Source organism: Sciurus vulgaris (genome assembly GCF_902686455.1).
Source record: "Sciurus vulgaris genome assembly, chromosome: 9".
Classification (NCBI taxonomy): Eukaryota; Metazoa; Chordata; class Mammalia; order Rodentia; family Sciuridae; genus Sciurus; species Sciurus vulgaris.
Genome location: NC_136469.1, coordinates 143269139 through 143282439, shown reverse-complemented (window position 1 = coordinate 143282439; position 13301 = coordinate 143269139). Strand labels below are relative to the sequence as shown.

The 13301-nt window shown below is 55.5% G+C and overlaps 1 protein-coding gene across 2 annotated transcripts in view; it reads left to right on the top strand.

The window, feature by feature from the left end:
* Positions 1 to 2783: 2783 nt before the first annotated feature.
* ACOX3 (acyl-CoA oxidase 3, pristanoyl) overlaps positions 2784 to 13301 on the top strand; it is a 36839-nt gene continuing 26321 nt past the window's right edge. For both annotated transcript variants that reach the window (XM_079154447.1, XM_079154446.1), the window contains exons 1-6: positions 2784 to 2929; positions 8416 to 8573; positions 8954 to 9187; positions 9864 to 9938; positions 10334 to 10423; positions 11208 to 11351. In XM_079154447.1, coding sequence (XP_079010573.1) covers positions 8430 to 8573; positions 8954 to 9187; positions 9864 to 9938; positions 10334 to 10423; positions 11208 to 11351 — 687 coding nt within the window. In that variant the 5' untranslated portion in view covers positions 2784 to 2929; positions 8416 to 8429. The remainder of the gene's footprint in view (positions 2930 to 8415; positions 8574 to 8953; positions 9188 to 9863; positions 9939 to 10333; positions 10424 to 11207; positions 11352 to 13301) is intronic.

Here is a 13301-nt window from a genome sequence, read left to right as displayed (position 1 = left end):
ACAGCTCTCCCTGTTTCTCTGAGTCCCTTTTTAAATAAAGATACCACTCATATTGGATATCATGTGACATCACTGTAACTTGGTTTCATCTGCCAAGGTCCTATTTTCCGAGTAAGGTCACAGACCTTAGATAAGGTTAGGACTTACGAATATCTCTTGGCAGGGGGTGGGCACAGTTCAACCCCAGCACGGTTCAGAGGTGTTAGGCCTGGTTGGGGCAGCCAGAAGGCCACCAGTTACAAATCTTCCTAAGCTGCAAATGTGTGCGGGCCTCAGCCAAGCCCTGAGGATGCAGAGGTAAATAAGGCCCTGCTCTTGAGAAGCCTCAGCTGCCAGGGGATGCAAACAGGGCTGCATGTCCTGGTTGCAGTCCCTCCTATCCCAAGTAAACTTGCTGCCTCCAGAGAGCCTGTCTCTCCAAGTTTCCTGTTAGGTCAACAAATACTTTGGTCTGAATGTATTGAGTTTATAGTGCAAAATTTTTTCCCATTAACTTCTACCACCAGTAAGACCAGCGCTTCAGCCTTTTTTATGTGCATCTTATACAAAACCAGCTCTTCCTCTCGGCCATGCTCTGCTGCCCATCCGAGTGTGACCTCCACATGGGAAAGTGTGGTGCTGGCCCTGGCAGAGGTATCGCAGGGCCACAGGTGGCGCAGAATTGGCAGCCCACTCCCAGCCCAGTGACCCAGTGGCTCCATCCCCCACCACTTTCCTGTGAATCTGAACCAGCGTAAGAGGTGTGGGAGGTGGGAGAGAGGAAGAAGGGAGCCAAGTGGACACAGCTGGGAGGAACCGTTGGTTCCGCGTGTTGAAATGCAATGGTTGCAGGTGCCTGTGGGGCAATAGGGCAGACAAGTAAGCCTGAGCAGGGGACAGGTGTGCCCAGCGGCTGGTGGAACAGGAGAGTGGGTGGCGGGTCTGATGACAGCTGCAGTGGATGGCCGTGGATCACTCAGCAGCAAAGCCCAGGTGCTGCTCCACCTACAGCTCCTGTGTTTCACCAGGAAACCGCTAACAAAACAAGGACACAGCCAACCCCTTTTGTTTTCTTAAACTGACCTCGTTGGCGTCTCCAGTGTTATGGCTTGGATCTGGATGTTTCCCAAGGTCCCTGGGTGGAAGGCTTGTTCCCCATGCAACCCATCACAGTTACTTATGTCAAACCCTAACAAATGGAGTGGGGAGGCTTGGTGTGTGGAGGATGATTCTTATGCACATTTTCCTGGTAATAAGAACTATCGCAAAAGGGTCAGCCAAAATCACAACCTTGCACAAAAGATACCTTTGTCAGGATGCCTATCCAGCATCTGCCTTCAGCCTCAGACTGACACCAGCCTAGTTTTTGACCTTTGTAGCCAAGGACGAGTGTTTCCAAAGAACGTATGGAACCTTCCTTATTTCACCTCTAAAAACCCATGTCTTCTTAGATGCCCTGTACTACCATAGCATGCATATCCCAGGCTGCAATCCCGTCATTCCCAAATAATGTCTTTGTGTTCCAGAGTCCATCTCTCTACCACTCGTTTTAGGCTGACAGTTTCCAAATTGGAATGATGCTTTTCTATGTTAAAAAAACATGTGAACCTAACATAATAGTTGTGTTTGGGCAGACATTCTGATCTAACGGTGTGAATTCTCTAATGAGTGGATGTTATATGACTCAACAGTACAGTATCTCCAAACATCTGCAAATTAGCAGCATGTATCTTGCTGGACTGACTGATTTGGTTTGCAGGCAATCCTACCACTCCTATGAGCTCAGAACAATGCTAGGCCTCTGTCTGGAAGTGCTGGCTGAGATGGGGCATCCAAGCTGACTGCCTGGCAGGACACTGCTTCATCCTTTAATCCCTCCTTCTGCTTTTCAACAAGAAAGTCCTAGTATCTGTAATTACAGGACGATTTTGAGTGGTAAGTGTGAAGAACAGTGTTTTCATGGAACTAAGGATGTTTTAGGGTAGAGCAGGATTAGAAGGAGACTTTCCCAACAACGGACACCACCACCCAGATATGCTACCCATGTCTCAAACTTGACACATCTCTAAAATTCAACTTAGCATGTTTCTCTTCCCCACAACCACGCTACACATCTTTTAGTTCTCTTTACATGGAAACCTTTGGACTTCTCTGTTCTTCATAGGGGAAATCGCCAAGTCCATTTGGTTCTCTGTAAGTTTAAACAGACTTGAGACAGGATTTGGGTGCTGTCAATTAAATGTAAGGGTGATCCCAAAATGCAGGGTGAGACAGAAACCAAGAAAAGTGTGTATTCCCGAGTAGGTACTTCCTGGGCCGCCAGGACTCAGGCCCCGGGGCCCTCTGGGGAACCGTGCCGCACGGTTCTCAAACTTCGGCGAGCACTAGGGCAGGCTTACTGGTTTGAAACGCCCGCCTACTGGGCGACGGAGCGGCTCTGGGGTGGGCCCGGGAATCCGCAAGGTGAACCGCCACGCAGGATTCCTGTGCAGGGGTCCCCGGCAGGGCGCAGAGGAGGAACTCCGCGCAAAAGGCATCTGAGAACACTCGCGTGGAGAGCGCCTGCTACTGGAGGCAACGCACGTCGTCCGCGGCGGCGGCGCGTTTCCCGGGCAACGGGGGCGCTGCGGCGCAATGACGTCAGGTGGAACGACAGGCCACGCCCTGGAACCGTGGCGTCGAGCGGCGTGCAGGACACGCCACGGGGCGGGGCGAAGACGTGGGAGTCGGGCACGCCTCGCCCCCGGATGGGCGGGGCGAAGACGGCGGAGGGGGGATGGCCACGCCCCTTGCCGAGCCGGGGCGGAGCGGCAGGCCACGCCCCGAAGCGGCCGGGGCCTCAGGGCTGACAGCCGAGTGCTGCTTGCGGTCGAGGCGTCCAGACGCCCCTGAAGAGCCTGCGGTGTGCGCCGCGCGGTGCGGAGCTGAGGCCGGAGCCGAGCGGGCCGGGGTGAGGCCAGCGCGGGCGCGGACGCGGACGCGCTGCAGGGCCGGGCGTGGGGCGGCGGGCCTGCGGAGGCGGCCTCGAGGCCGGGCTGTGACGCGGGGGCGCGAGCACGCGCGTCTCAGATCCCCGCCCGCCGCGGAGAGGTGTCCCGAGACGGTCAGGACAGGTTCAGCGGGAGGTGACCGTGACGAGGCCCGGCCACCCGGGCTGCAGAGTGACCTCCCCACCCCGGACTTGGAGGTGGAACCAGGAAGCAGGACGGTGGAGAACAGGCCACAGGTCACCCCGGGTCTCTTTTCGGTAAGGGTCGAAGCCGAGGGGGCTTCCTCATAATGAGGCCACGGTGGACCGAAGTCTCCAGGTTCCGGCCAAAAAATGGAGTTTGAGAACCTAGCTGCTTCCTTAGTTAGATTTTGCAGCATTTTGGTTGGTCTTGTGTGTTGGGGCTCCTGTGCGGGACGTCAGACCAAAAATATAGTGTTTCATGTTTTTGTTTTTTTAAGAGAAAGAACTGGCAGCAGCGATTGCCGGAGATGTAAGCCACTGCTTGCCTCGGTGCCAGCCACTGTGGCAGTATCTGTTGTGTTACCTCTTGTAGACAGTACACACTGGACAAGCATTGCCTTGTACCGCCCCTGAAGCACAGGAGAGGCACCTTGCTGTAATGTTGGCATCTGAACCCAGGCAGTCTGGCTTCGCAGTCCTCCTGCTGTGGTGTAGCAATGTTGTGAGCTCAGGTGGCATGGGACCAGAGGAGACTGGATAGGAGCATGGGATTTGGAGTCGCTGTGCCTAATAACAATTGTAGGACCTTGGCAGTTGGCTTCACTTCAAGAAGAAACTGGTTTCTTCACCTGGAAAATGAGCAACCTGGTAGTTCTTGGGTGGTTAGGTGCCACTGAGGCTACGGACTCCCTAGTGATCACCTGCACACAGTTCTTCCTCGGCAGGGGGAGGTTTTCATGCTAGGTTCAATAGGGCCCTATGTGGGAGAGGTGCTGACAGAGTGGTGCCTGATCGGCATTTGGCTATGGGCGTCACGGGGAGGGGACTTCCAGGAGGGAGCTCGGGCAGTGTGGAACTGGGCCTACAGGAGGACAGGCTGGGTCAGGGGTGAATTCAGTGTTGAACCTTCAGTTTGAGGGCCTCCGGGACTTGAGAGTAGAGGGCTGTCCAGCCAGCAGTCAATGAGCACAGGTCTGGAGGTATGGAGTTGGGAGCTCTCTGTGGATGGGAGGATGCGTGGGGTGGGTGGCTAAGGACAAGGGTGTGCAAGGAACAGGAGGAGGAGAAGGGGAGGAGTACTGCGTTGGCCACAGGGAGGAAGCATGTCCAGGGTAGTGTGGAGAACTTGCCTCTGCCGTGAGTGGCGCTTTATTTCCCCCTTTTCTGCCATATTATTGAGATATACTTCACACGCCATGGTCTGTACTGTACAGTTAAGTGGTTGCTTATATATTCACAGAGTTGTGCAAACCTCACTACTATGTAATTCTGGAACATTTTCATCACCTTGGACCCATTAGGAGTGGATCTGTATTCCCCCAGCAGCTACTAGTCTACTTTCTTTCTCTATTTGCATATTCTGAATGTTTCCTATTGTAGGAAGCATATGATATGTGATCTTTGGTGACTGGCTTCTTGAACTGAGATCGTTTCCGAGGTTCATGTATACTGTGTCATGAATCAGTACTTCATTCCTTTTTGTGACGGAGTAATGTTCTAATGTGTAGATCTGCCATATATTATTTATGCCTTTATCCACTGTTGGACATTTGGGTTGTTTCCTCTTTGGGGCTATTATGAACAATGCTGCAGTGAATGTTCACGTCCAGGTTTCGTGCAGACCTAAGTCTTCAGTGCTCTGAAGTGTATACCTAGGAGGAGCAGGGCTGGCTCATGCAGTTTGAGGAACTTCAAGTTTGTCTTTCCGTGTGGTTGCACTATCCTCTGTCCCCACTGGCAGGCACAAGGATTTGGCTTCTCCACATCCTGCACAATACTTGCTATTTTTTGTCTCTTTTATGAGGCCATCCTCATGGTGATAAAGTAGAGCTGTTTGCATTCTTGATTTGCTTTTGATGGCTAATGATGTTGAGCGTCTCTGCATGAACTTGGCCATTTGTGTGTCTCTTTGGAGAACTGTTCTAGTCCTTAGCCCACTTTAACTTGGGTTATTTGTCTTATTATTGGGTTTTAAGTTTACTGATGGTGGTTTTTAATTTTGAAGAATCCATTTACCTACTTTTTCTGTTGTTGCTTGTGCTTTTGACGCTGGATCTAAGCCTTTTTACTTAACCTAAGGTTACAAAGATCTACGCTTGTGTTTTCTTCTGAGTTTTAAGGTTTGGGCTCTTACCTTTGGATCTGTGGGTCACAGAGTTAAATCTTGCATATGTGTTTGTCCTTTTGCCTGTGAGTGTCCAGTTGCCACAACTCTAGTTGCTGAAAAGGACTGTCCTCACTGATTGATCATGGCACCCTTGTCAAAAGCAGCGGAGCATCACGGAAGGGCCGGAGCAGAGAGGACTTGTTGCTACGTTGATAGGAATTGCTGGTTTCTAGGACGGCAGCTCTGTGTGGGGATGGTGCTACTTGGTTTCCATCACCACCACACCCGAGATAGTCAGATCATAAAAACAGTGGCTTACAGTTTTGAGGTTCCAGTGCAGCCATTTGATTGGCCCCATTGCTGTGGCCCTGTGGCAAGCAGCTGGCCGCCCTCCCAGGGGAATCCCCCTCGCTCCACCCCCCTCTCCTCCCCTCCCCTGCGCTTTCTCCATCTGTTTGCCAGGTTCAGGTGAGGGCTTTGCATCTGAGCATGCGGGGCCCTAAGCCCTTGTCTGGTCATGGTGTCAGGGTCGTGCTAGACTGTGGGATGACTTGGGAAGTGTGGGCACTCCTCTGCTCTGGGGACAAGTTTGTGGATACTTGGCATTTGTCTTTGAGTATTTGGCAGATCACGACTGGACCCTAGTTTCTTGGCTGCTGACTCGGCTTCTTTAGTCACTGGAGGTCTACTCTGATTTTCTGCTTCTCACAGATCAGTTTTGGCAGGTCGTGTCTCCTTAGGAATTGGCCATTGCCTTGAACCATCTCTTCAGCTGGCATCCGGGCTTTGCAGTATTCTCCTGTTTGCTTGTTTCTTTAAAGTCAGCCCTAACTTACCTCCTTGATTGCCAGTTAGGAGTTTGAGTTTCCTCTTTTTAATGGGCCCGGTGTCATGATTGATCTATGTCACTGACATGGACAAACACGTGTGTGCCTTTCCCCAACGTCAGAATTCGCAGGATTCACGGAATCCTGGTGGGTCCCCCGGAGCCACAGGCTGGGCAAACACGGGTCTTTTATTCCAGTCTCGACTTACAATATCTGTGACACTCAAGGCACATTTCATGTAGAGAGGGGTCGCAGAAGGTCTAGAGGGTCAAGCGCCCACCAGGATGCCACCTTGAGCACAGGTAGAGAGAGGTGAATGCTGTCAGTCGCTGTGGGTGGTCAGAGGGGTCAGGACAGACCAGTCCCACTGAGCTGTCAAGGCAGAGGCGGGTGGACAGCAGTGCAGACTCTGGGCGGGGGTCCCGCGTGGAGCAGCTGTGCAAAGCCACAGCTGGGAGAAACCGCCGAGCCGAAGCCAGAGGGGCAGAACCAGAGGTCTGCCACTGTGGAGGTCTTCCTGGGCAAGGCTGTGATGAGTGGCCAGTGATGGAGGCAGTGCCGCTGCATCCGCCCAGGGGTCTTGAGTGAGAGGGTGGCGTCTGATGGCTCGATACGCCCCCGTCTTGATGTGACGTGGGACCCCGAGGATCCAGGTGCTCCTGACTTTGATAGTTGGCCTGTGTGTGTTGGGGGATTTTTGTTTGTAGTGGGACTTGAACCCAGGGGTTCTCTATCAATGAACCCACCCCCAGCCCTTTGCATTTTTTACGCCCAGGCAGTCCTTGAACTTGAGATGCTGCTGCCTCGGCCTCCTGAGGGAGGTGACACCGTGCCTGGCTGGCACGCATACTTTTTTTTTTTTAAATCAGCTTGTTCCTTATGATGGTGCCGGGCAACGGGTGGTTGTTTACTTGTGAAGTTATCTACCGTGGAATTTGTGCTCAAAATGGAGGAGCTCATTGCAAAACACTGTTTTACACAACGGGGTCACCCAGGACAGGGATGGCCTGAGACGTGCCGTCCCACACACGGCAGAGTTGCTCAGGGCGGGCACAGCCCGAGAGCTGTTGCTCTGCACACTGTGGAGTCGCTCAGGCCCGAGAGCTGCTGCTCTGCACACTGTGGAGTCGCTCAGGCCTGAGGCTGCTGCTCTGCACACCATGGAGTTGCTTAGGCCTGAGGCTGCTGCTCTGCACACCTTGCGTCCCTAGAGCAGACGCAGCCTGACCTGCTGTGCTGCACATCCCCGAGCCACTGGTAGGGCACAGCCTGCTTGCTGCACTCGGTCTGACTAAAGCTCGCAGACTCCTCCGTCTCTTCTTAGGACAGCTTACTTGTGGGGGTTTCTCCTGCCTGCTGCTCCTGCTCTGCTCCTTGTGCTTGCTGGCCCCTAGCCTGCCCCGCTCGCGTGTCCTGGGCGGTCTCCTGGAGCTGACTTGTGACGGCACTGCATGGCTCTACCCCTGCCCTGCTGAAGGCAGGGGAGGAGCGAGCCTTCCGTGTTTCCACAGGGACAGTGCGGGAGGGTTTCCTGGGAACTGTCTGCAGAGGGCAGGGTCCCTGGTGCCCAAGCAGGTACTCGGTGGCCATGTCCCTCCTTTCCCTCTCACTGGAACTGTGGGCTGTCCAGTGCAGAGTCCAACTCTGGACCATGGCAGCAGTCGCCTAGAAGCATTTGAAAGTCCCACAACTCCCTGCCAGGGTTTCAGCTCCTGGCTTGTGTGGAGCTGGGTCCACGACCTCTGTCCTCCAGCCTCCATTAGCCACGGCTCCTGGGAGAGGCCCAGCCTACTCAGAAAATGCCCCAATTCCTTGTTTGAGGGCCCTGTTCTCTTAGTGGAGAGCCAGGTGTCTGCATGTTAGGGATAGAATGGGACCAAGGCCTGGGGCAAATAGCCTGTGTCAGGTAGCTGTGTCCAGGGACATCCCATACTGTTGTGTGTGGCCAGACTGGACTGGCCAGCTTTGCTGGACTCCCAGGGAAGCCCTGCATGTCCTCAGGCTGAACTGAGGCTACAGGAGCCCAAGGCCCCAACACCCTCTGGACTCCTCCCCTGCCACCAACTGTTTGCTGCCTTTGCTTCCCGTGTCCTTCACAGTGTCCTTCACAGCTCTAGGCCCAGAACCACTCTTGGCTCTCTTTTGTGTCCTTGTCACCCTTTGTCCAGGAGTGCAGGTGAGAAGGGTCCGCCTCGCCTTCTCTTTTGGAAGATGGGCACCCCTTCCCTGTGCAGCCCTGCCTGCCATCCCTCAGGCCAGGGCTTGCTTTGCTCGGGTGGTGGCCTGTGGCCAGGAATGCAGTCTTCTGCTTCAGGTGGTGTCCTCCACAGGTTGACAGCAGAGGATGGCGCCCACCTTCAAAGGAAGCGACAGTGCCCTGTGGCCAGACCTCCCCAGAGGGCCCCTCAGCAGTTACCGGGCCCGGGCCTCCTTCAGCGCTGCAGCGCTGCAGCTGTTCTTGGAAGGCGAGGACGTGGTCCGCTTTAAGGTGAGGCTTGGGGCACGGTGGTGTGTCCTGGGGATGGCTGCGTGCACGGGCAGAAACGGGTCTGCAGCTCTAAGCTCTAACGTCCTGGGTGTCCTCCTCTGCGAGATGCTAATCCTGGGCCACTGTGAACTGCTCTCTTCCTCATACCCCTGGGCAGGCCTCAGGGAGCTGACCAGAAAGATAGGAACAAACCCGTAGCCTAAGGTCCTATCCCTCCAGTCCCCGTGTCCCTCAGTTGGAAATGACACCGTCTCCCTCTGGGTGGTCCTGGTTCAGACTGTGTCCCAGGCAGCCCATGGCCTTGAGAAACCTGTATAAGTGAAGCAGATGAAATTCCATCCTTACCTCCAAACGAGCCATCCCGTCTCCTGCATTTTCAGAAAACCATCTTCTCGGCTTTGGAGAAGGACCCTCTCTTCGCCCGTTCCCGTGGGGCCGATCTGCCCCTGGAGAAGTACCGGGAGCTCAACTTCCTTCGGTGCAAGCGAGTCCTGGAGTACGGCTTCTTCAGCGTGGAAGACCTGGCCACGAGCCCGCTGAGGGTCTGGGCCTTGATCCACTGCCTAGGCATGTACGACTGGTCCCTGGCGGCCAAGTGCATCCTCCACCTGTTGGTGAGTGCCCAGCAGAGGTCACTGTGCACGGACACATGCAACCAGACCTGGGAGCCCCGGCTGCTGCTTCCCGAGGCCGAGGGCACTTCCCGTGTGGCAGCAAACCCAGCCTTCCCAGCTGGGCAGGCAAAGCTGCACCCTGGGAGAGACGTGGTGCCGTGAGGCTTGAAGGCCCATAGGAGAGGGTCTGGGGCCTGCTTCCCTTTTGCTACGTGTGTGTGTGTGTGTGTGTATGTGTGTGTGTGTGTGTGTGACCAGCGGGAAAGAAAAGTGGGTCAAAGGGAGGCGGCCACTGCCTTCTTCCCCTGTACTCGTAGGGGACTTGGCAGGGTGTGGCCCTTGTCCAGGGGTGTGGTCTTCCCTGCCCTTTGCCCTCCTCCCCTCTGTCCCTTCCCACCCCTCTTCCAGTCTCCTGGCCACTCTCAGGCTCAGGATTTCTCTCAGGCCTGAGGTGACCGCAGACTGCCTGGCTGGGGCCCAGGCTCCTGGGCAGACGAGCCTCAGGAGCCGGACCCGGGTTAGCGCTGCCTGGGACCCTGCGGGGCCTTGCGTGGCCTCGCTGAGCCAGCGTGGTGGTGACGAGCCAGAGGACGGTGTCCAGATCACGTGGGCTTTCAGGGTCCTGAGCAGCAGCTCTCCTGAGCCCCGTCTGTTTACACGACGATGTTGCTTTCAGGTTTTCGGATCAGCAGTTTTCACCTCGGGATCTGAAAGACACCTCAAGTACATCGAAAAGGCCTTCAGCATGGAGGTAAGGGATGGAGGTAAGGGCAGGGCCGCATGACCGGCATGCTCCCTGTCCTTGGAGAGTGGTGGAGAGGGCCGAGGCCGTGGCCATCCTACCTCAGGGGAGTCTCGGGCCACGTCCGCTCCCCAGCCACCAGGGCAGTCGGAGCCCAGCATGTGGGTTCTGCCTCCGCCCAGGCCAGGGCCTAGCGCAGTCCTCACTGCCCTGTGATTCTGAGGGGCGGCTACCAGCTGGTCTGCGGCCACCTCCTGGGGCACCTGGTTGCACGGGGACCTAGGGGAGGCAGAGCTGGTGAAGCAGGTGAACGAGGACGGGCGTCTGGGGTCAGTGCTGTGGGACGGAGGTGGCAGACCCTGAGGAGCAACTCCCCTCGCGTCACTTTGCACTTGGGCTTTCAGGTCTTTGGCTGTTTTGCTCTGACTGAACTGAGCCACGGGAGCAACACCAAGGCCATCCGAACGACTGCCCACTACGATCCCGCCACCCAGGTAAGCGCCCCTTGCCCAGCAGGTGGGCCCCTCCCCACCCCTTCCTGGTGGGAGCAGATGGAGTGTGGGAAGGAGGTGGCGGCTGACCAGGAGACCTGTCCTCAGGCCCATGCCCACGCCATGCACACTGACTACCGAGCGCTGGGGAGCAGCTGCCATGCCCACACCCCGGTGGGCTGCACCGTGCTCTGGTGTGTGTTCCTGAATGCCACAGGGAGCCACTGTTCCCTCAGTCACTGCTCGGGCTGGGGTGGGCGCACCCGCTCAGGGGCTGGCTCCTGCGCAGTCCTGAGGTCGGAGTCTGGCCGCACCCGCCCTGGGCTCTACACACTGAGCCGGCAGAGGCGGCTGCTCTGACACTCGCGGCTCCATCCCTCACCCTCCTGCGTGTCCATGGTGCCCCTGGGTGTGGGGAGGGCCCTGCTCTTGGAGCTCCTAGACCAGAGACAGCGCGTGAAAGAGGCTGTCGCTCCTGAGGAGCCCAGAAGGGACGTGGGAAGTGGAGCAGGGCACGTCGAGCAGCCCTTGGGGCTTGCCAGCGGACAGAATATTTTACGTACATTTTATTGTTTGCAATGTATCTCATCATTTTCTTTAGAGAGGTTTTTCTGGAAATCACAGGCCCTGGAATATGCTTTGCTTAAAAAATAAGGTCCACTTTGCAGAAAAGGAAATAAAACGTGCCTCCCTTTGACTCTGGCAAAGGGAGAGGAACCCCTTGGGAAGGGAAGGCCGCTGGCATGTGCTGCGAAGGCTGATGGAAGCCGTAACTCTCCTCGTGCAGGAGTTCGTCATACATTCCCCCGACTTCGAAGCTGCCAAGTTTTGGGTTGGCAACATGGGCAAGACGGCAACTCACGCGGTGGTGTTTGCCCAGCTGCACACGCCAGAGGGCCAGTGCCACGGGCTGCACTCCTTCGTGGTGCAGGTAGGGTGCCTGGTGGGACCAGCGAGGGGGTGGCCTGAGGCCCCGTGGCTTCTGAGAGTGCAGGTTTGTGCCTGGAGGGCCTCAGGGAGCGCCTCCTCTGGAGGGCCTTCTTCAGGAGCCCACCTGCAGCGCAGGAGGCTGTGATGTCTGATGCTGAGATGCTCAGAGGACCCTGCTGTCCCTGAGGCGTCCAGAGAAGCCCACTGCGTGCAGGGGCACTGTGGGTCCTGCCGGGGAGCTGAGTTATAAGGATATTGATAATCACTACATTATTATTTATTTCTAAATGAGCTGAAAACCTCGTTGCATTCGCAGTATTTTTCTGTTTGATTACTTGAAAAATATCAATTGTTTTTATTATTTCCCTCCTCCTGTGTTAGCTGTCTGTTGCTGTGTCAAAACATCCGAGATAATTAACTTGTAAGGGGGAAGTTTTATTTTGATCCGTGGTTATAGAGGTTTCTGTCCATGGTCACTGGGCCCCATCACTGGGGCCTGAGGTGGGACTGTGTGTGGAGCGAAGCCACCACCTCATGGTGGTCAGGAAGCAGCGGGAGCAGGAGGGGCTGGGTCCCAAGGTTCAAGGACACGCCCCCCGGGGCTAGCTTCCTTGGTGAGGCCCCCTCCCCAGAGGCTCCATCCTCTCCCAATAGTGCTAAGACCTCAGCATATGGCCTTGGGGAGACATTTGGGAGAATCAAACCCTATTATCCTGCCCCTGGCCCCAGAGCCTCCTCTCTCTTTCTCTCTCTGTTCCCTTCTGAAAATTAATCTGAAGACTAAACCCAGCAACACCTAACCACTGAACTACATGCCCAGCCTTAAAACTTTTTTTCATTTTGAGACACGGTCTTGGTATGTTTCTTCAGGCATTGCTAAGCTGCTGAGGCTGGCCTCAAACTTGCAGTCCTCTTGCCTCAGCCTCCCAAGTTGCTGAGATTATAGGCATTGTGTCACCGTGCCTGCACATGTCCACCTCATAATGCAAAATGCATTCAGTTTATTTCCAAGAGGGACCAAAGTCTTCACACTACCATCATTGTTCAAAAGTCCAGATCCAAAGTCTTCTCTGAGTCTCAAAGGCAAACTCGTAGCTGTGATCCCCTATAAAAATCAAAAAACAAGTTACATTTCCCAGATATAGTGGTGGGACAGGATAAATATTCCCAATCCAAAAAGAGGAATAGGAGCATGGAAAGGATTGGGCCAAACCCAGACCAAAACCCAGAAGGGCAAAATTTAACCCTGTAGTTCCATATCCGGCACCTTGGGCACATACTGGTGTGATGTAAGCTCTAAAGGGCTTGGGCAGCTGGGCATTGTGGCACACGCCTGTAATCCCAGGGACTCAGGAGACTGAGGCAGGAGGCTGAGACAGGAGGCTCGAAAGTTCAAGGCCAGCCTTAGCAATTTAGTGAGGCCCTAAGCAACTTAGTGAGAACCTGTTTCAAAATAAATAAGAAAGGGCCGGGGGATGTGGATCAGTGGCAAAGCACCCCGAGTTCAAACCCTGGTACCAAAAAATAAAACAGAATCAAGGGCTTGGGCAGCGCCCCATGACCCTGCTAACCGAGAGCACCTGGCCTCTCTCGGCTGGCCGTTTGCCGCGGCTCCCCTCGGCAGGCGTTCCACACTCCTCACGTCTCCAGCTTCCTGGGATCCGCTGCGGCTTTGGCTTGGCTTTCCCAGCCTCACACGCTGCCCTCTGGGGCCTGCGGCACTCTGCTGGCCTCTCAGGACTTCCCGTGAAACCTGGTGGAAAGCCCCACAACCCCACAGCTTTTGCACCCTGAATGCCCGCAAAACCTCGGGGCCAGTGCCTCTGCTGCCCTGTGTGAGCGTCGCGGCCAGGGGGCACGGGGAGAAGTGAGGTCCAGGGAGCTGGTTCTCTGGGTGGCCTGTGTGAGCAGGGGCCCCGGGGCGAGTGGCTCAAGGGGCTGTCTGAGGTGG